The sequence below is a fragment of the Leguminivora glycinivorella genome, chromosome 8, assembly GCF_023078275.1.
Source record: "Leguminivora glycinivorella isolate SPB_JAAS2020 chromosome 8, LegGlyc_1.1, whole genome shotgun sequence".
In the NCBI taxonomy this organism is placed as follows: Eukaryota; Metazoa; Arthropoda; class Insecta; order Lepidoptera; family Tortricidae; genus Leguminivora; species Leguminivora glycinivorella.
Genome location: NC_062978.1, coordinates 25,660,690 through 25,683,231, shown reverse-complemented (window position 1 = coordinate 25,683,231; position 22,542 = coordinate 25,660,690). Strand labels below are relative to the sequence as shown.

At 37.4% G+C, this 22,542-nt stretch overlaps 1 protein-coding gene across 1 annotated transcript in view; it reads right to left on the bottom strand.

Moving 5' to 3' along the window:
* Positions 1-21,328, bottom strand: part of LOC125229210 — a 29,634-nt gene extending 8,306 nt beyond the window's left edge. Inside the window, exons 1-14 of the mRNA XM_048134005.1 lie at positions 21,135-21,328; positions 20,129-20,279; positions 16,893-16,998; positions 11,905-11,963; positions 9,447-9,658; positions 8,795-8,893; positions 8,450-8,554; positions 8,216-8,294; positions 7,739-7,956; positions 6,978-7,212; positions 6,562-6,663; positions 6,299-6,442; positions 6,026-6,162; positions 5,414-5,567 (exon numbers count right to left, since the gene is read on the bottom strand). Of these exons, the coding sequence (XP_047989962.1) occupies positions 5,414-5,567; positions 6,026-6,162; positions 6,299-6,442; positions 6,562-6,663; positions 6,978-7,212; positions 7,739-7,956; positions 8,216-8,294; positions 8,450-8,554; positions 8,795-8,893; positions 9,447-9,658; positions 11,905-11,963; positions 16,893-16,998; positions 20,129-20,279; positions 21,135-21,175 (1,842 nt within the window). The 5' untranslated portion in view covers positions 21,176-21,328. The remainder of the gene's footprint in view (positions 1-5,413; positions 5,568-6,025; positions 6,163-6,298; positions 6,443-6,561; positions 6,664-6,977; positions 7,213-7,738; positions 7,957-8,215; positions 8,295-8,449; positions 8,555-8,794; positions 8,894-9,446; positions 9,659-11,904; positions 11,964-16,892; positions 16,999-20,128; positions 20,280-21,134) is intronic.
* Between the last annotated feature and the right edge of the window lie 1,214 nt (positions 21,329-22,542).

The window sequence follows — 22,542 nt, the reverse complement described above, 5'->3', positions numbered from 1 at the left end:
TTAGTCCGCCTATTAATGGGAAAATTCCCATACAAATACTTAACACCCGGGAAGATGGCGTGACCTTAACGAACTTAAATCCGGAATTGACTACTTTAAACAACTACAATATTTGTAACTTTGAAAAATGCGACAATATAGACAGTGAACGTGTTCGAAAAATGCTGTCGTTTTTAAATTTGTCTCATTTAAATACAGAGGAAAGACGCTCAATACAAAATATTTGCGCAAAATACTCTGACGTATTCCATTTACCAGGAGATAAGTTGTCGACCACAAACATTTATCAACCTAATATTACACTGAAACCAGACTCCGTTCCTGTTTATGTGAAACCCTATCGGTTGCCACAAATTCATAGGGATGAAATAGATAAAAAAATTAAAGAAATGTTGGCAGACGACATTATCGAACCATCTAACAGTGAGTGGTCTAGCCCAGTTCTCCTAGTTCCGAAAAAATCTAACTCTGACGAAAAAAAATGGCGATTAGTTATAGATTTTAGAAAACTAAACAATCAGATCGTTGATGACAAATTTCCGCTTCCTAATATAACGGACATTTTAGACTCGCTTTCAGGAGCGATGTATTTCTCACATCTTGACCTAAGCCAAGGTTATTATCAATTAAATTTAGATCCAAATAGTAGAAAACTAACAGCATTCACTACACACTCAGGGCATTACCAGCTAACTAGATTACCCCAAGGTCTGAAAACAAGCCCTAATTGTTTTTCCAGGGCCATGACAATTGCAATGGCGGGTTTGCATCATGAAAAATGTCTTGTGTACCTTGATGACCTAATTTGTTACGGCCGAAACCTACAAACCCACAATAAAAATCTTATAGACATATTATCTCGACTTAGGCAAGTTAATCTAAAATTAAATCCTAATAAATGCAACTTTTTAAAGAAAGAATTATTATATTTAGGGCATATAGTGTCATCAGACGGTGTCAAACCTGATCCAGAAAAAACAAAAGCTATTGATAACTATTCTACTCCAGAAAATATAGATGACGTTCGTAGATTTGTTGCATTCGCAAACTACTACAGAAAATTCATACCCTCTTTTGCAGAAATTACTTTACCATTAACAAAACTATGCCGGAAAAATGTACCATTTGTTTGGACAAATGACTGCAATGCAGCCTTTAATGAAATAAAAAAAAAATTAGCAAATCCACCCATACTTCAATACCCAAACTTTGACGAAAATAACACATTTATTTTGAAAACTGATGCTAGTGGTTATGCGTTGGGTGCGATTCTGAGTAACGGCGATAATAGACCCGTAGCTTATGCCAGTCGCACTCTGAATAAAGCGGAAATCAACTACTCTACTATAGATAAAGAACTTTTGGCGATTGTCTGGTCAATAAAATACTTTAGACCATACCTGTATGGTAAGAAATTTAAAATCGAAACAGATCACAAACCACTAATATATTTATTTAATATGTCTAATCCAAATAGTCGCCAAATGAAATTCCGTTTAGTACTGGAAGAGTACGATTTTGACGTCGAATATGTCAAAGGGACAAACAATGTCGCAGCCGATGCATTATCTCGTATAAGAATCAGTAGTGACAAATTAAAAGCAATGCATGAAAACATCATAGCAGTTCTAACTAGGGCTCAACGAAGGAAACATGAAAATATGTTACAACCACAAAATAAATCTCCTGACAGTCAAGTAGTTATAACACCCCAACCCCGAGTGGTAGACATGTTAAAAGTACCAAATAATTACACAGAACTCTTGCTAAATCTACATGACAAAGATATCAATAATTTACAACATTATGTCACAAAAGAGAGCGAAGACTTCGCATTTTTGGAAACGAAGTCTATAATTTACGTCAAACCATCATCCCGATCGTATTGCGCACGAGCTGCCTTTGCGAGGGCGTTGAGTTTGTTTTGTACAAATATAAATGTAAATAATTTGTATGTTATAAAGAATGACAATAATAAAGAAAAAGTAGAAGAGTTAACGCGTACCATTAATAAATTACCAACGTGGACCGGCCCACGGTTACATATTTTAAGAGGAATTAAAAGGATTACCGATACAGACACAATCCGTGTCATACTAAATGACTACCACATGCTGCCAACTAGTGGCCATGCTGGCATTAGGCGCATGTTAAACAATATTAAAAGACTGTATTTCTGGAACGGCATGGAAAAAGATGTCATAAATTTCGTGAAAAAGTGCGATTCATGTCAGAGACAGAAACACAGTAAGTATATACGAGAACCAATGTCAATAACTGACACAGGTAAGTCAGCTTTCAGTAGAATATTTTTAGATTTAGTTGGCCCGTTAATTAAGGATGACAATGGTTATAATTATATATTAACATTACAATGCGACCTCACAAAGTATGTCGAAGCCTATCCCCTAACAACTAAAGAAACGGTGGCGGTTGCTACTGCATTTGTAAACAACTTCATTCTACGCTACGGCATACCTAGTGAGATCGTTACCGATCGAGGGACGGAATTTATTTCAGCTACCATGCAAGAAGTGTGCAAACTTTTAAAAATTACACACTTAACCTCAACCGCTTATCATCATCAAACTATAGGTGCGTTAGAAAATAGTCATAAAAATCTAATTTCCTTTTTACGTATTCAAACAAACAACGCGCCCCAAAATTGGAGTACATGGTTACCTTATTGGTCTTTTGCTTTCAATACCACTGTACACAGTGAAACTAAATATAGCCCATTTGAACTTGTTTTTGGCAAATTATGTAGTATACCGACACATCTAACAGATACTTTAGACCCATTATATAACCATAACGATTACCCATGCGAATTAAAATATAGGATTCAAAAGTCGCAATTAGATGCTAAGACAAATCTTTGTAAAAGTAAAGAGGTAAGAAAATACAGATACGACACTGATGTAAACACTGTAAAATATGCAGAAGGCGATTTAATTTTGGTAAAAAATGAAGCTCGCGCCAATAAATTGGACCCTTTATATTTAGGCCCATATAAGGTAGTTAAGGATATACAACCAAATGTAATCATTTTAGATAATAAAAATAAGCAAAATATATTGCACAAAAATAGGACTAAGCCATATGTTTCCTAAAAAAAAAAAAACACACTCTCTATTATGTATTTTTTTTTAAATGAAGAGGGGGCGTGTGGTGTATGTGTATCTATAGTTATATATGTCATGTATCATCCATGTATTGAGTAGTCTGTAAGTTGAGTTTGAACAATAAACACATGTAATCGAGCTCCGTATTTTATTGGTATTCCACCAACCGTACAATAGTATTAGTAAATTATTGCATTTACTGAGCTGGTTGACCTATGTTATTGTTGTGTGAATGTTTTTCTTCAACAACTAAATGGTTATATACAAGAATATGGGTAGCTTTTGCACATTGTAATTTTTCCTCAGTCACCCGTTGACCACGAACGCTGTAAAGTTTGAAACATCGGGATGAATTTTAAACTCATTATACGCGATTTAATCCGTTTTCATAGTTTTTATTTCATGAGTAACTATCGCGGTAACTGAAGACAATATTAACTAAATGGTTACAAATAATAATTATCATCAAGGTCCAGGCAGGCAATTATGGTCGCGCGATAAATGATAAAACATCTGGCCGTCCCTATAATCGCACTTACTAATAGTGCGACAGGGACGGCCTGATATTTTATCGTCTATCGCGCGACCATGCTACCCGTGCTGTACCAGCTTTTGCCCGCGGCTTCGCTTGCGTTAGAAAGAGACAAAAGTAGCATATGTCACTCTCCATCCCTTCAACTAAATCCCCTTAAATAATCACGTCAATTCGTCGCTCCGGTTTTGCCGTGAAAGACGGACAAACAAACAGACACACACCCTTTCCCATTTGTAATATTAGTATGGATTTGACATTATTACTTATATTTAATTAATTATATATGTATAGCCCAATTTCGTCAGGAACAGCGTGTTATGTAATGGCGTCGTTGGTGTACAGTCGTCTGTTACGCCGTGAAGGTGCGTTCGATTCCCAGGATTCTATTAACTTTTTGTATTTTTTTGGATATAAATTTCGTATTTTTTATTGACCGAGCAAGAATGGAGAGCCGAAGGTATCAATTTTATCTTAGAGAACCTATTGATATTTTTATTGTCATTTTGATTTTCTATTTATTAAGTTGAGATATAAAACACAACTTTTAATACCCTCGCTAAATATAATATTTTATCGAAATTACTCCTTAGATAAAAAAAGTCCACTTGAGTTTTTAAAGCATTACGTTACTCAGTTAACTATTGCATTTTCATTTACTAATTTAAGATTTCAAAAGCGATTTGAATACCCTTGCTCCATCGAAAATAAACAATTAGAAAAAAAAATCATTCGAATCGTAGTTTAGAAACTAAAATTTATACTTTAGCTTTTTATACTTTTTTGGAATTTTTAAAAATATCAGATTAGGATAATTATGTTCGAAATTCTGAGTTCGACGAACCCAAAAATTATTACCATGTAAGAGAATAGGTTTTTAATCTTTTTTGTGGAAAACGCTCAGTAACTACTGTACGAGTACATATACATTTATGTATAATAATAAAACAAAAAATAGTGTCTCATAGTGTTGTGTTCCTGCCGGTGAGTAAGGCTGCCAGAGCTCAACGAGGGTGTGGGGTGCTGACGACGGGAGGACTTACGGAACTAATTTGTTCCGTCTATTGTCCTTTGAGTCGTCGGCAACCCAAACCCTCCTTTGAACTTGTACACTCCTTTTTGCTGTGCACACGCAGCAAAGGGGAGTGTACAAGTTTCTAATGGGGCGGCAACGCGCATGCGACACTCTTTGAGTTGCAGGCGTCCATAGGTTACGGTGACCGCTTTCCATTAGGCGGACCGTATGCTTATTTGCCACCGACGTAGTATTAAAAAAAAAGAGAAAAAGTCCTGGATTCGAACCCAGTACTTCCATGCAAATCATGCGATGGCACGTATTTACCGCAAGGCTATTTAAACAACCTGTCGCCGCGTGAAATTATCGACTAGAAGGAATACAAAAACACTGTTTGTATGTGTGAGTGGTACTTAGAAATAGTGTAAAATAGTAAATTTATCTACATTAAGGGGATTAACGTTACAATGAGAAGTTGAATGTTTGTTGTAATACGTCAATTTTAATATTAAATGTTTGCGAAGCATAATTGAAAGTATATAAATGCCTGTACGACTCCACAAAAAAAATAAGACTGGTAATTTGAAGATTAACGCCATCTAACGCAGCCTGAGCTTCGGGTAACCTAAGCGAGCCACCTTAAACAAGATGGGTTAGACTAGACCTGGCGGTCAGTCTCACCAGTCTCACAGAGCACCCCTTTATTATTTCCAAACAAATAAAACTTTATAAATAACTTACATATACATCCGGGATGTCCTCGTCAGGGTCTCGCGGTGCGTTCACTACAGGAGCCTCGGGTATGGGCCGGACTTTGCTGGTGGTGCCCGGACGCGAATTCTGCTGCGATCGCTCAGCTTGCTTCTTCAGAACGCTGGCTGTTGGCGGTCTGGAACTGTATAACATAAAATACAGTTTACCATTTTTGTGTTATTCCAATTCTAATTTACAGTTTTTTTTTACAAGAGATGCGATCCTTCGAAACTTGCGGAAAGAAAAAAATATTTGCCTATCGAAGCATATAAAATGGCCCAAAAGGGGCATGGCAGGTGAAAAATAACTTATTTTTGTACTACAGGTTCCTATCACCCTGACGAAATGGGATAGGCTCTTAGTAGTAGTTCTGTTTGTTTCTTGTTTTTGATTCAATATAAACCCAAATTATCGCCGCCCTAAGTATGAAATAAGCGAAATTTGGGCCATTGACTGGTCAGACATGGCTATAAACTGAGAAGCATGTCTGTTGTTGCGAGGCCAATGTCCATTTCAGGTCAGCAATAAGTATATAATTTGTGTTTTGATTGGACGGTCAGTCACCTATTTACAAGGTGTGGAAAGTCATTTATAATATACCTGTTAGTACACGCGGAAGCTGGTCTCGACTGGCTAGCTATAGAGTAATCTCTATCAAAGCCCACTTGCGACAGCGTGTTATCAAGGGACGAAGATGATTCCGTGCTTGCCACGTCGGTGACGTCTTTCTTGGAACTCTGGGGAAATCGAGAAACCGGCTAATTGTAAGTAGCTCGTTACTTAGCTAACAGCCAGTTACGATATGAAGTTTGTGATATACGGACTTGACCCCAGTTTTCGGCTTCAAAAGCCAGTAAGTAGTTCAATACTTACAGAACCATGGTGGTCTTTATGCTTCTTCTTAAGTAGTACATGCCTCTCGCGGGCGAGGCGGTTGGCCTCGGCTACGGCGCGTGTGACTTGAGCTTGGTTTTCGGCCTCGAGAGCGGAGTGGGTTTCGTACAGGATTAACTGGATCTAAAGGAGTTTCGTAAATAAAAATTACACAAAACCCTTTTTTTAATACCTATATATTTTGTTGATTTTTTTTTCTCAAAAACATTAAAACAAAGTTTTTTTAGTTGACTGCTGATTACCTGGGGCTTTGATAATAGTGTCTTGAGGGTTTTCTTCTGCTCCTCCAGTATAGATTGAACTCTTTCTCTGCCTTTAGCGTCCATTTCGGATTCTGTTAATATCTGCAGATAATTTAAATAACATTAAGCTACAAATGGGTGTTTCCTGATTGCCGTTAGGTTCATCATCGTTGTCTATTTGGTTTTCGCACTTGAAAAAAAACTATCTCTTGAGAAATAAATGTTCAAAAGCTAGGTTTCGCGGATGTATGAAAATAAGCTAATCGTCAAACTTGAGCTCATATAACCCGGCAACCTTCAAATCAAGGGTGAACAGGCATCTTCTGGGCGAGCTCAATCCATTGTAGGTCACGTCTTTGCCTTTGGCTACAGACTGTGGTCAAGAGTAAGCCCATTCATAATAAAAAAAAAGTTACCTCAAGCATGGCCAAGTCTCCTCCCCTCCCACAGACAAGATCGATAGGGTCAGTTACAGCAGAGTAAGAGTTAGGCGGTGTAGCCAGCACAGCTACCACGCCATCCAGCGCGCTGGTCACCACTGGCGTGTCGCAGTATACAGCCTCACTGATCACGCAGACGGGGGCGCTGGATTGGGGGGCTTCGGAGGCCTCGATGCCGAGCTCTCGGAGGGCGCCAACGTAGCTGGATACCCTGGAAGAAAAAGCATTTTCAATAATTATAATAGGCTAGTTTCCTATTAGTCAAATCAGATTATTTTTAAGAAATGTCAAAACAATTTGCTAATATGGAATTACTATGAAATACTGAGGAGTGACGTCAAGGTCAATTCATTTACTTTGTATCTTTTTCTTTGACATATTAAATAGAAATTATGTTTAAACATAACTACTGTCCATATTTTTCTTCTAATTATGTGGTGCTTTATTTCGTGAACTGCATAACATATTTTATTTTAAGTATAGGAAACTAGCCTATTATATCAATCGGAGACATAGGGAAAGGTATATCCTAGGCTACAATCTCCCTCGAAGACGATGGAGTAGCTGGTGCCGTGGGTGTGCTTTCAGCATCGCACCTTCGCCCCGAGATCTCTCAGCTAAGCACCAAAGTACACCAAGCATCGGGGAGAAGAGGCCTGGGTCTGAGCGTCTACACCGCGGAGGTAACTTGAGATAGACCTAGCCAAAGGTTTAAGCAAAAAATCAAGGCTACAAACTTGTCTCCCGCCCCGAAGACCACGAGTTTCCCAAGTTGTGGTGTTGCTGGCGCTGCTGGTGCGCTGGCCTTCAGCACGGCACCCAACTCCCTCAACTGAGCAGCCAAGTACGCCGAGCAGCGAGGGGAGGAAGCGTGAGTCTGGGCCACTACGCCGCGGAGGCTGTTTGCTCGCAGCGCTCGGCAGAGGGTTGATGCGCCTTCACAGAATTCGCGCTCCTGGAGACAGGAAACTTTATAATTAGGCGCTGAAACACTTTGGAAGATGATTTTTGAGAGACTTGCATTGAAAAGTAAACTTACAAGCCTGTGAAGAACAAGAAAACAGCATGGCACAGCCAAATTGCAGTATTTTCGGACATTTACAAACTTCAAAATATAAAAAGATTTTGGAGACTTGATTTTATCACCTGAGATAATTATTGATATACTTTAATATTCATTTAAACACTAATAAGGAAAGCTTGTAATGCTTAACCTGCAACACGATGATTCCATCTTTGACGAGGTCCAGCTGCCCAATGGTTTTATCAGCTGGAGGCCGCAGCGTGATGAACCTGGTAAACGAAATATGTGGTAGGAACCCTATGATCATAGTAAGACAAATCATTTTCTTATTTTCTCTTCCCTCATTTTAACTTTAACGGTTAAAGAGACGCAAATCCCAAAAATATGATCGCATAAAGAGCTAATTGTATGAAAGTTATCAAACCTTGGGCACACGCGGTCGAATCTGTACTCTCCCGCACACAGCTGTCGTGATCCACTGTATGAGTAACCCAGTTCGTGCAGCTTCATCACAAGATTCGCTACTTTCCTGAAACCAATATCATCTATTAAACCTTCATGGATTCTATGAGAGTATAAAAGATAGAAGAAAAACAGTATTACATTTCCATCTGCACTACTAAGATAAAGTTGTGAATCTGTAAAATTTCTGCACACAATCAGTTTGGTGCCGATCCAGGGGGGATAATTTATGACAAGCGGTGCTTTTTGTTAGGACAGGAGGAACGCTATCAAATTGTGGTCAGGAGCCAATTGTTATGTAGCTTACGTGGCTTTAAAAGTATTGACCCATCCAGTAACAGATTCTTTGTTGACACACGTCGCCAAAGGTTCATCCCTCAGATGTGGTGGCAGAAGTTCGCTTAATCTGAAACAGTTTAAATACGTGTTGATCTTCGAGACTACTAACTACCTAGTACTTACTAAATCTACTTAACTATAATAGTATCAGTTCTAAAATGAAAGTAGAATAGCGAATTGGCGTCGCCTCTGGGCCGCGCGTCCCAGTTCCAGCGGGTTAGTTCCATGAGAAACAGTCACTCTGTTTTCGTTGCCTAAATTTAAGAATATCGAAAACATTTTGACCATACGAGTACGCCCTGTTCTTCAGGCTCGAGTCTTAGCGCCCAAGGATCAGCTCCTTGAGCAACAGTCACACTGATTTTGTCAACATTAGCCCACACTAATGTTGAAAAAAACTTACGAGAAAGCCCTATTCTTCACCGGTATTCTGGCTACAGCGGCTGCGAAATGAACCCATACCGTATTTTCAAAATCCTGATACAGCAACCCACCTTCTTTCCACAGGTTCACCTTGTGTTAGACCTCGAGCATTAGCGAGGAAGGATCAGCTCATTGAAAAACAGCCACACTGTTTCCGTAGCCTACATTTAAGAATGTAGACTAAATGTAGAACTTACGAGAAAGCCCTATTCTTAATTCGTATCCTGGCTATAGCGGCAGCAAAGTGAACCCTTTGCTCCCAGACAGTATTCTCGATGTCCTGGAATGGAGACCCTGCTTCTTTCAACAGCTTCGCCGCGCGTTCGGCCTCGCCTCGTGGCCTCGCGCCCCAGCGGCGGCGGGTTAGCTCCATGAGGAAAAGCCAGACTGTGTGGCGGTTGACGGCGTACTGAGGGTTAGAAAAATGTAATATATGTTTGTTTAATTAAATAGAAGAATAAAAAAATATTTTAGGTAGGTATCCTAAAGAATTTGTAGAATAAGTATACATCAGTCAAGTGTAAAAATATGTATGGAAGAAATATTCTCATAAATATATATACAATATGCTGTTATTATTTTACATAATTTTTACGTTTTTTATCCTACCGACTGCGCCATGTAAATGACTAGATATCACACAATGAAACCACCTCGGCTGATTATAAACTGATTTATTATTTTCGCTTACATACCGTTTCCGCCTACTCTACATATATATCGCAATACTCGTATGTGACACTTGTATTTATTTCATTACACATGTACAAGTATTGATTTTGACATAAGTTATTTCTCTATTTAAAAAGTTTTAGAATTTGCAAACCAATTTTTAGCGCTGCCAATTGATAAATCACGTCACACTCGGATTTAAGGCAGTTCCAAAAACTTAACGAAAAAAAGCCGCAAAATGAATTAACTTCCACGAATTGCCCAATTTAAAAGTAGGGCGCCGCACATAATACTTCCGTTCGAATCAGTCGATAAATCTAAACATTCATAGAGTACGGAACAATCGGTTCTCCATACAAACTACTCCTCATTTTCCTGGGATTTTTTATCTGACGGACAGACGGATCGCTAAGTAGGTATGTTGGCGGCCGTAATAATGTATCATACTATACTTAATATGTGTCGCTTAACTTCAAACTTGGGTAAATCTATTCTGCTTTAAGATTGAATATATAAAAAAGTAATACCTATGATATGAAAGGTTTTTTTTTTAGAACTTTCAATTACAGTGATAAGATAAAAGGAGCATTTTAAAAGCAGTCCGAGGTAAATTTTTCTCGTCCCACATTTTTACAATAATCAAAATGTACAAAAAAAACCAACTTGCCTAGGTGGTACGATAAAAATATCACATTGTCTAAAAACATTTTCATTAAGAATCAACTTCCAGAGAGAAAAACTACATAATATTTGTATGAACACCGGTTTCTTAGCGGTCCCCTTTTTTTAATCGGGGCCACTTTACCTGCCACTAACATAAATAACTTGTCGTAAATATAGAGTCATTTTCGTGAGCGTCCTCAAATAAAGAAACGGATCGTGGACATGCGACCTAATGCGAGTTAGATGGGACGACTTTTATTGTAACTCTTCGGTCAGAGACTAGTAACAAATAAAGATTGGTATTAGTTATATAAATGTGCATTTATGTTACTAAATTAAAGGTATTGGAAATGTCTTCGTTAGTATTTTAAATCCCACACATTTTTAAGCAGTAATTGAAACATTGAAACGTTTATTTAAATAAAATAGTGATTTACATTTTATTCTGGTCTCCAAACTAGACATGCCTGTCCTGTGGTGAACAGTACCATTGTTTAGCTTAGATAACTCATTAATTTCTGTAAATCCTGAGTGAGGAATACTTTATGGGTCGCTTTTAACGAACTGATTGTAATGGTACAGTTTTATACCGAAACTTTAATCCAAACAACACGCCTTTGTCTAGAAAGGTAAATACTTATGGACACCTTGACGGATCCGGCAGGTAGATATATCTGTTAGATAAGGACTGATATTGACAATATTCTTCCTGACTCTCAAGTAGCGACTTTAGAATTTCTTACATCACAATTTTAAAATAACTGCTTAAAAAATAAACAATTAAAAAACCCTCATTTGACAATAGTTTTGATTGCTGTTGCTGGTCTGAGAATTCAATAAAGCTGTTTTCTTTTCGAACATTCGCTCGCATATCGTGACTCGAGACTTCTATGCAGAATTGCAGATTTCCTGTCTTCATAAGCTACTTAGTCTCTGATCCAGTTATACAGAAGTTATTACATTTGATAACGACGTTTAAATGCAGCCTTGATAACGCTAACTGGCCCAAGTTCAATGTGAACGTGAATGTCGGTGCCAAGCCGTAAATGCGTTTTCACATTATCCGGTCCGATATCTGATGTAGGACCGACATCCCATATATTTAAGCCGCCATCTTTGATTTTTGCCTTTGAAATCCTTCCTACATCCAATATCGGATGGGATAATGTGAAAACGAACTAATATCAGTCAGATATTGTAATTTCTTGATGGCTTGCTACTCTAGTAGACGAAGCTGCATTATATGGGTATCTGCTATATTTTATGGTCAGCTGGGACAATATAATTATAATTCATGTCCAGAATTATAAATATTATTACCTCTGGGAAGTCCCCGAAAAAGTCGATGTCCTCTATTGCTTGTTCTAGTATGGACTTGTCTGTAACAATAGTATTAAAACATCATATTCAAATTGAAATATGTAGAATAAACATACAAAATGTACCTAAACTAAGGCTTTTGCCTTGACATATGTTTATTTCAGTCGTATGTGTTGCGTGCTTAAGGCTTCAAACCTTGCAAAAACGCAAGATTATTGGCAGAAAGCTCTACATTTTTCCATTTCCATGACAAGTCTCTATCATATGACACGGCATATGCAATACGAGTACGAATCAGGGTACGTAGCCAAATGTAAAAAAAAAAAAACTAAGAAAAACTGCATTCATACATTTGAAAAAAAAACTGCACCAACTTGTGAAGGTACAGTCAGCTGCAGAGAAAAGTAGCTGCCATACAAATTTGTATGCAAGGGGGTCTACTTTTCTCTGCAGCTAACTGTACCTACTTCTGTAATTGTGGACACTTCGAACATCTACTAAAATAAATTGAATTATTGAAATCAATGCATTTTATTAATTTTAGACATAATGTTTCATAGAGACATTTACTGCTAAAGACCTACACAATCCATATTTGAATAGAAAAAGTGTATGTCTATTTTTTCAAAACAACAGGGTTCGATTCCCCAGCTGGGTACAGTTTTTTTTTAATGTATGAATGCAGTTTTCTTTTTATTAAAATCGGTGACATGGTTCCTAGGAACAGATCTTGGATGTCTTATAGTTTCAGACTCCCATACTGACCGATTTGAATGAGCTACCCTGTATGTTATATCTCTATCGCTCTTCCTTATAGGTGCGACAGAGCGCGACTGAGTTTCAATCGGCTTCTAGCGTCAACGATTGTCATTTGGCTAGGCCGGTCGTCGTATTCTTTCATCGATAACATTATTTATAAGCCTTCGTTCGAGAGCCATGCAACATCTGTCCTTGGGTTTTATCGCTAATACTAGAAAAGTAAAAGACACGAATGGCAAATAAAGATGAGTTCTTTTTCTGCAATAAATATGTCTGATAGAAAATAAGAACGCAGAAATAAAGCTAAAAATGGGTAAATGAAGTACAGTAGGTACTGTTATGCTACAGTATAATAAAAAGTACTATCGTACAGTATGGCCACTCCCGCTCCCCGCTGAAAGTGCCGCCCACCCCCTCTCGGTTACCTCATAGTTACCGCCTGTCAAAAATGCGAACCGTCGACCTGTCATATTTCACTCATACAAGCATAGTACGCGTTCACTTACACGAGCTTCGACTGTGTGCTAGGAACGCGCTTAGCGCTTCTTTCATATATTAGATGTGTGGTTATGCTCAGGGTACCTACCTAACTACACAAATGCTTACGTTAATATCGTTATCGTAGCTAGCCATCTCTATCGGTCTGTATTGGCGCGACAGAGCCAGACTGCGTTTCTTTCGGCATCTAGCGTCAATGATTGTCATTTCAACTAGTTCAGCTGTGCTATTTGAACACGATTTTATGCTCTGTTCAGATATTTTTGCTCCCTGTAAGTGTGTAGGGTTCGAATCCCGGTAAGGGCATTTATTTGTGTGATGAACACAGATATTTGCTCCTGAATCATGGATGTTTTCTATGTATATAAGTATTTATATATCGTTGTCTGAGTACCCACAACACAAGCCTTCTTGAGCTTACCGTGAGCCTCAGTCAATCCGTGTAAGAATGTCCTATAATATTTATTTATTTATTTTGTTTATTTAAAACGTAACTGAACGCGACTGTACAACCTTAAATTGTCCATTATGCGGTAACTTTGCCAGTAAAATTAAACCATCTAGTTACCATTAAAATACATGTATATCATGTCATAGGAGGCTACTTTGATAGTTAGTTTCAAAAGTCAGGTCGTTTATTGCGGTTATAATACAAAATGGCCTCCTCCGCGATGAACTGATAAAACTTAAATAACATTCTGAGCCTGTAGTTCTACCCCAAGTTTGACACTAAGAGTTTTGAATGATTCACGGTTATTTTCATTAGACGTATATTGACCGGGATAGACTGTGATTACCTTTTTGATTTTTACCGAGCTGTACCTATACGCAACTTTGACATCCACCTGCCTTCGCCAGTTTTCCGTGATCATGATGCATGCAACTGCGTCGAAATATCGGGAGCTCGACAAAAATCAAACAGGTACTTAATCACGGTCTATATCCCGGTCAATATAAGTCTAATCCGGAACTAATATAATCGCTAGCGTGTCCGTTACTTTTTTGATACAGATTTGTAGAAAGTAAGATAGGCACATGCTAGTAAATACGTACCTAGTCTAAAACTCGTGATAGGGCTACTAAAATATCGGTATAATGGACGAAGATTAGTATGTCAAATTTTTAACCATACCTATGTAAAGTATATTTCATTATAGGTAAGCACATAAAATATAAAAAACCGGCCAAGTGCGAGTCGGACTCGCGCACCGAGGGTTCCGTACAAACCTGCAAGGTTTACAAAGTTCGTTCATTACGACAATCGAGTCATAACTATGGTATTTTTGTAATGTAACTAAAAATTTAAGGTTTTCGGAATTTTTCCTTTATGTGTGCTATAAAACGTTGCTTCATGCCAAATTTCAAGATTCTAGGTCGACTGGAAGTACCCTTTAGGTTTTGATTCCCTTGCGAGTACTTGCGAGTTTCAAAATATGCAGCTTAAATTGCTGTTTCTTTTGATTGCGTTGACATAGAAGTTTGATTTTGTTACAGCTTAAAGGTATTATAGACCTGAGTATTTGGTATGAATTTCAATTTAATACCTCTACGCGTTTATGAGGAAATGGGTAGTAAGGTTAAAATTATTAAAAAAAAATATATTATGTGATGTAACTAAAAATTTATGGTTTTCGTAATTTTTCCTTTATCTATGCTATAAGACGTTGCTTCGTACCAAATTTCAAGATTCTGAGTTCACGGGAAGCACCCTGTAGGTTTTGATTCCCTTGCAAGTGTCGAAAATTTGCGGCATAAACGGCTGTATCTTTTGATTGCGTTGGCTTAGAAGTTTGATTTTTTCACAGCTTCAAGGGACAGTAGACCTGAGTAATTGATATAAATTTCAGCTTCATACCTCCACGCGTTCCTGAGAAAAAGGGTCTTGACAGACGGACGGACGGACGGACAGACGGACAACAAAGTGATCCTATAAGGGTTCCGTTTTTTCCTTTTGAGGTACGGAACCCTAAAAATACTTAAGGTACAGCGGGACAAATCCCGACTGGGGGGCTTTTGTAACTGATTTTTTTTTTCCATTATTACACTATTAAGTTGAGTTCCTTTATGTATCCAGAACACGCGTACCATATATAACCAGTGGACACTCAAATTAATAATGCAAACATGGAACAAATTGATCAGTTGCTTTTATCCCCCAGTCGCAATTACACCGCTGTATCTTACCTGTCCATTGAATTGAATTGAATTAAAATCATTTATTTCAGACTTATTGGTCCATAATATATGTCTATATTTTATTTTATTTTAATTTTACTTCTAATTTAATTTAATTTTACATCTAATTTAATTTAATTTTACATCTTATTTAATTTCATTTTACAATTCATTTTAATTTAATTTGTTTGTGTTATTTATTATATTTTAATATGGGCTCAAGATCTGAAATAAATGTTTTTTCTTTATTATGTCATTTTCTATAGAGCTAAAGTCATATTTTAAAATTCTTGGGTCCTCCCCTTTCGTCCTACTTATCTACTACAATTTTGCGTTAGTTCCATCTTATGTAAAACCGTTAGTACAAAGTTGCGTTAGCAAAAGCGTGGCGTGACGTTATTTACGGCCAGGCGCTAACTTTACCGCGATGACACTTTGATACGTATTCCGAAAAACAATCTGCTTTCGTGCGAAATGGCTGATATCAGATATTTCTTGTATTTCTAGTGGCGAGGGGTATTCATACCTATAAGGGTAGGAACACGCAATGTGACTGATTCTGAAATATGATACAAGATTACGAGTATATGTGAACGTTTGGACGCCATGAACTCTTATTTAAGAACTATTAGCTATATTGCCCGTGGCTTCGCTCGCACTAAATTCGAAAATTGCGGAATTCTCCATACAAACTTCCACCCCCATTTTAGGGAAGTGGGGAGTTAGACATAGACAAAAAGTAGCCTTAGTCACTCTCCTTCCCTTCAACTATATCCACTTAAAAAATCACGTCAATTCGTCACTCCGTTTTGCCGTGAAAGACGTAGGTACAAACAAACAACACACATTTTCCCATTCATAATATTAGTATGGTTTGATGGTAATTAAAAACTGAAAAAATAATACTTGTCTAAATTCAGACCAACCTAAGTTGTGGTTTTGATACCACAGGCTGTTTTGATACAAAGACAAACTTATCTACTTGTATGAAAATACATACGTTTAGGTACTTTAATTGTGATCATGGCGTGCAAGTGATAACACTGCCATCTGATCAGACTGCAGACTTATGCTCTTCACTGTCAAATTTTATTTTATAGAACACATAAATGAACTTGAAAAACCATGCTGAATTGTGGCACGAATATGGCTACGATATTGTGTGCGTTTTTATAGCTTCTTTATTTCCAAATAAACGACATTCCAAGTGCCTTTTATTGAACGGGTTTATTACATGATATTTAAATATAAAATCATAAAACGTTGCCCTTTTTCTGATTTCATGACTGTAAGAAATATACATTCAAGGTGAACAAGTACCTAAAAAAGACATAGTAATTTTCATACATTTATCGAATTTACACTGAATTGAAGCAAATTAGTTATAAAAAAAATTATAAGCAATAAGATATTGTTTTTGTCAAAAAATGTTGTTAGTTCTGCACTTACCTAATTTCCAGTTTCGTCGGATTCTCTTATTATACTCGAATTTTGATGTTCTGCAGTAAATCCTGCGAATCGTAATCTAACCCATTTTTTTACGTATGAGTACTTACATCGGAAAACGTCGTAGATGAGAGAGTAGACGCATCGCATTTGCTGTTCGTCAGCGAAGTTTACCTTCTTGGGTGGTTTTGAAAGGAGATAGGCTGCTTTTAGAACCTGCAGCGCAGAAACAAACACGAATTTAATATATAAACAATATACAAATGATATGACGTATATTTAAACTTATGGACAGACACCGGCAAAAATAAGTGGATTTATATACTTTGCCAAAGAGTATTGATACTACGTTTTAAGAGTCGGCACTCTCGAACAAGCCTCGAACCGACTCATGCAAGCGTTTTTTGACGGTCATGACGTCATGTCACTGCTACCAAAACCAAGAAAAAAATCGCTAGGGCTTGACAAACCCAGCCCCTAATATTTATCGATATCGATATATATACGATATTTTGCAGTATGGTGATCCTTAACAGAAAATTTTTATACTTAAGAAAAATTTCAGGGAAGGCTCAGAGGAGTATTTCAAGGATTTGGCGTTGGCATCCTGAGCCAGTCAGCTTTACCGCCCCGTTAAGTGACGATAAAGTATGAAATTTAAAAAAAAATGCTGCTTTGCTCCCCTAAACAGAACCTTCCGCCTTTAATACGCCCCTGTATAAGGGCCACTTGCACCAACGATAATGGAGTGTTAACCCGAGGGTTAACCCACCATTTTATATGGAATTTGACAGATGACAGCCCACTAACCCTGAGTTAAGTGGTTGGTGCAAGTGGGCCTAAGATAAATAAAACAATAGCAAAATATAACAACACTTTTCTTTTACATGAAGGAATTTTCCAACTACTTTGCAGCACTTCTCAGTTGAGCTGTTTGCAGAATCTTAATTCCTATGTTTTTACCATGTATGACGTTAATAGTGGCACTGCCTCCTAATCAAGTGTTTAGCTACAAGCCAATATTTGTTGCTTCATTTTAATATTTACTGCAGAAAGTCCTGAAAACCTTTGCCCAACATTATCTGCATACAGGAGATGGGTAAATATACCAAATCTTCATTACTTGTAAATTTTACCCATAAACGACATCTGAAATAAAGAGATTATCGATAAGTTGGTCACACTCTATTCGTATTTTAGGTTATTTTTTTTTTACGAAAAAACATTTACAAAATGTTTCGTTAAAATCGTAGATACACGAACTGCATGTTGTGTACTGCTTTAAATTGATTAAATTAGTAAATTTTAGCAAATCAAAATGAAAATATCGCATAAAATATTGTTTGTATTCAGTGCAATTCTAGGCAAAAATAAGCCACAGGTTGACCTTTTCAAATGTCTAACATCACAAATTTCACACTTTCTTATTGGTTTTCCCAAAATTTCAATAATAAACTATAGTTATTTTATTATTTACAGAATTGCAACAACGAGTTACGAGACTTACGTCACTTACGAGATCATTATGTTTGACGTTTTGAAGGAAATACGTAGATTCGTGCTACCAAAATATAATAAACTTTAGTGTATGGCAATAGATGTAATTTTAGTTCGGTAGGATTTTCTTTGTTTCGCAATGTTGGCAACCATCGCTTGCATGGGTGATCTACTATGGAGTGACGACGGGCTGCACCTTGCCACATTAACGTCTTGTTTGAAAAGTATACGAAATTGTCTAACCCGCAAGTGTAAGCCCGCAAGAGTTGATATTAAATGAATAAATCAATAAATCAATAAACGATTAAAGCGACAAGGTACAGAAAGCATCACTTATTTATGACGGTGACTGAAGCAGCAGTGTTAGCATATTAGCTTGACAGTAATGACAGTACATAGCTGTGAAATATCATCGCATCAGCCTGTCTGTTATCTATTCACATTTAAACCGTTTGCATACAGTCTATGAACTTAACCTGAGCAATGGGATACCCCCATTTGCCAGAATTTCATTTGCCATAATTTTATTTGCCACCCTATTCAACAATCATAAAATTGTTTCTCATAACATCTTATGCCATAATCATTGTTTACTATATTAATCAAGTGCCAGAAACTTTGTTTCCCATAAAGTCAGTTCCTATAATGTCACTTGTCAGAATCATCGAAATCAGTAATTACCACATTCCATACCATCATTTGTCATCCAAATTAGCGACCAGAAAAGTCAATTTCCATAATGTGATTTGGCAGAATCATCGAAATGCGTAATTATCACAGAGACGACACTACTAGAAGTATTAGAGAATGAAACTGCTATCAGAAAGTAGGTTAGGTTAGGTTAGAACTGTGACCCCCTGGAAAATAAAACTGCTATCAGAAAGTAGGTTAGGTTAGGTTAGAACTGTGACCCCCTGAAAAATGAAACTGCTATCAGAAAGTAGGTTAGGTTAGGTTAGAACTGTGACCCCACGGAAAATAAAAATGCTATCTGAAAGTAGGTTAGGTTAGGTTAGAACTGTGACCCCCTGGAAAATGAAACTGCTATCAAAAAGTAGGTTAGGTAATAATATGGGCAACAATTAATATGGCAAGAATTGCTTATGGCGTTTGAATATTATATTAAACCATATTATTGCACTTAATAATATGGCTAACAAATAGTATGGCATTGTATGATTATGGAAGGTAATATTCGGGTAAACAACCAGTATGTCATACAATTTTTATGGTAAACAAATCATTCGGGCAAATGAAATTCAGGCAAGTTAGATTCGGGCATATGAATATTATGTTAAATGACTGTCGGGCAAACAATAGACAACCCTGAGCAATACCTACCCCAGACTTGTCCAGAGTGAGACCTTACGGAAAAAGCCCGGGGTGTGCGGGGATTCTTTATAAATAAATAAAAATAAAAATAAAATATCTTTATTTCAGACTAAAGTCCATACAGTGAGCAAATACATTTATATACACCACGAGTTGCCACAGGGCCCATCCTACCGACTACGCCATGTAATATTTTAATAAAAGTCCGTTTGGAAAGGCACTTATCACAGATATTACAGTATTAGGCACCCTTAACTATATTTATGGGGATTTGGGAGACTAACCAGGCGTGTCCAGACGGGAATCTCACGGCAACAGTCGGGAGTGCGAGCCTACGTGGAAGTTTTTTTTTATACCACCTCGGTGCCAAACAGGCGTACGGTACGCTTGATGGAAAGCGGTCACCAAAACCTATGGACGCCTGTAACTCAAGGGGTGTCACATGGGCATGAGGTTCTTTATAGACACCGCGAGTCACCACAGGGTCCATTTTTCAATGGCGTCTTGGGGGACTAACCTGAGCAATGTCCCAGGCGTGTCCATCGGGAGGGGACCTCACGGCAACAGGCGGGGGTGCGTGGGGGTTCTTAATGGACACCACGAGTCGCCACGGGGCCCATTCTTCGACCGTGTCTTCGGGTGGTTTCGAGGTTTTTTCCGCTTCATCTCTGTAAAGCAATGGCAGGTTATAGACGGTGTGGTTGTAGTAAACTATAGTCTATGGAAAATTGTCTCCCAAAATTTGATATAGAAGTAAATGTTTTAGAAGTAGAACGTTAACATAATATCTAATAATAATTAGTCGAGAATGAAGACCGTGTACCTAAGCTTAAAGCAAAGAGGATCGAGTATTATAGAGAGTTACTGTCAAAGTAAAATGTGTAATCACAGTGCATAGACGCCATCACAGCGAATGCCATCTCTCGACATAAGCTTAAAACTTTTGAACCTCAGTTTTGACAATTTGGCCCATATTGTTAGCTTGATATGTGTTAAAATGTCAAATATTAATATTAGCGCCATCTAGCCGAGCGTTCTCCAAAGGTGTAACGCCATCTAGGCCACCATACCTTTTTCTCTACGGCTTTGAGGTACATTTTTTTCTTAGACTTTATCCATCTATACGGAGTTACATATGTAAATATACCTAGTCTATGCATAAGAAACAATGTGCTTGCATTAATGTTAATTACGTATGTGTAGGATAAAGACAGAGCCTCCTTATAGCGGATAGTTGAATACATACCTATAGATATCTAGGTACCAAAACATTACCTCTGTAGGTAAATTGTATTGCATTGTACCTACATAGGTTAAGATTATAGGTAAGTAGGTCTGAGCTTATGGTAAAGGAGTATCCAAAATTATAAACAAACTTACCATAGTTGACGTCCACTTTGATATCGTCGATAATATTTTATCTATTCGGATTTTCATGCACGTAAACCGCATGTAAATTTCTACATAATTTGGTACTTCAAAAAGTCGTAAAGTAACTATAATAATATCACTATTTTACTTACTGAGGTGAAATCGCATTTTCATCAAGTAAATCTTCCTCCATTGAGTAATTATTTTTTGTTATCCATACTTAGTAAAACTGCACAAACAATCCACAAAAAATACGGGTTTTCTAATTATGGGGTCTCCATTTCACTTAGTAAATGGTAAAATTGTAATCGTCCCTAATATTTTACAGAAAAACCGCCGGTAAATATTGAAATATAAGAAATGTGTAAAGTTTATTTTTTTATTTTGATGGTAAATGATGTTTGACATTTTGTGACACTTTACTTTTTTTGTGAGTAGAATTGTCAGTTCCAGCTAGCCATTTTAAAATGCCTCCAATGAGGTTGGTATGGTAGTCACAAACGTAGTGATTCAATGCTCTTTGGTAGTCACAAAGTAGATCCTGATTCGAACTTTAGTACCTATACTTCTTTAGAACTAAAACCGCTTCAATTCGATATTCGATATTTCATAGATCAGTTATGCTCATAAAAGCATAAAAAGACTCATCGTCATCACAGTCGAGACTCAAGCTTATTTTAAGCTCGTGACACGATTGAGCTTTAAAAAAGTACCAACATTACACTCATATCAAGTTTTTATAAACACTCCATTGATGACTCATGTGTTCAAAATCTTTAGAAGTAAAGTATACTTCTTTTGAAAGACGATTACCCATGTTAGAACTGAAAATAGGTTAATCGTGGCAAGCCCGATAATAGCATAGAGATGCAACATGCAAACTGCCTGTATCCGACGATCCGACGCCTCACGTAATAGCTTAGGTAAGTACCTACTTCACGTACAACCGTCTTCAAATATGTACATATCGCTGAGATGTTCACAAATATATTAGCACGCCTCTATTGTTAAGGCGTTAGAGCGTTTTCACATTGTCCGATCCGATATCAGATGTAGGAAGGATGAAGGATAGACAAAAATCAATGATAGTGCCTTTATTACAGAGGATATCGGTCAAAAATCCGTCATCGGATCGGATAATGTGAAAACGCACTTAGTGTACGTGTTCAGATATCTTAGAACTAAGGCGCTGGTGACTGACACTTACCAATCGTATGATCCCTACTGCCTTCAGAATAAAGATCGTTTTAATCTAGATTCACTTGAGAATCGAATAGTGATTGAGAAATTTGGAAATATCGACTTGTGCTTTTATGAACCTCAAGGTGTTAGAATCGTGTGAGAGCTTTACGTAGCCAAATGCACAAACGTTTACGATATTATCGTTATCGTATCTGTCTCTATCGCTCTTCTGTATTGGCGCGAGAGACCCAGACTGTGTTTAGATCGGCGTACGCTAGTCCAAAGAATATAATACTGCACTAGTCGCAACGATTGTCATTTCGGCTAGGCCGGCTGACAACGGGTTGAAATGAAATGAGCATTTCTTTTTTTTTTGCC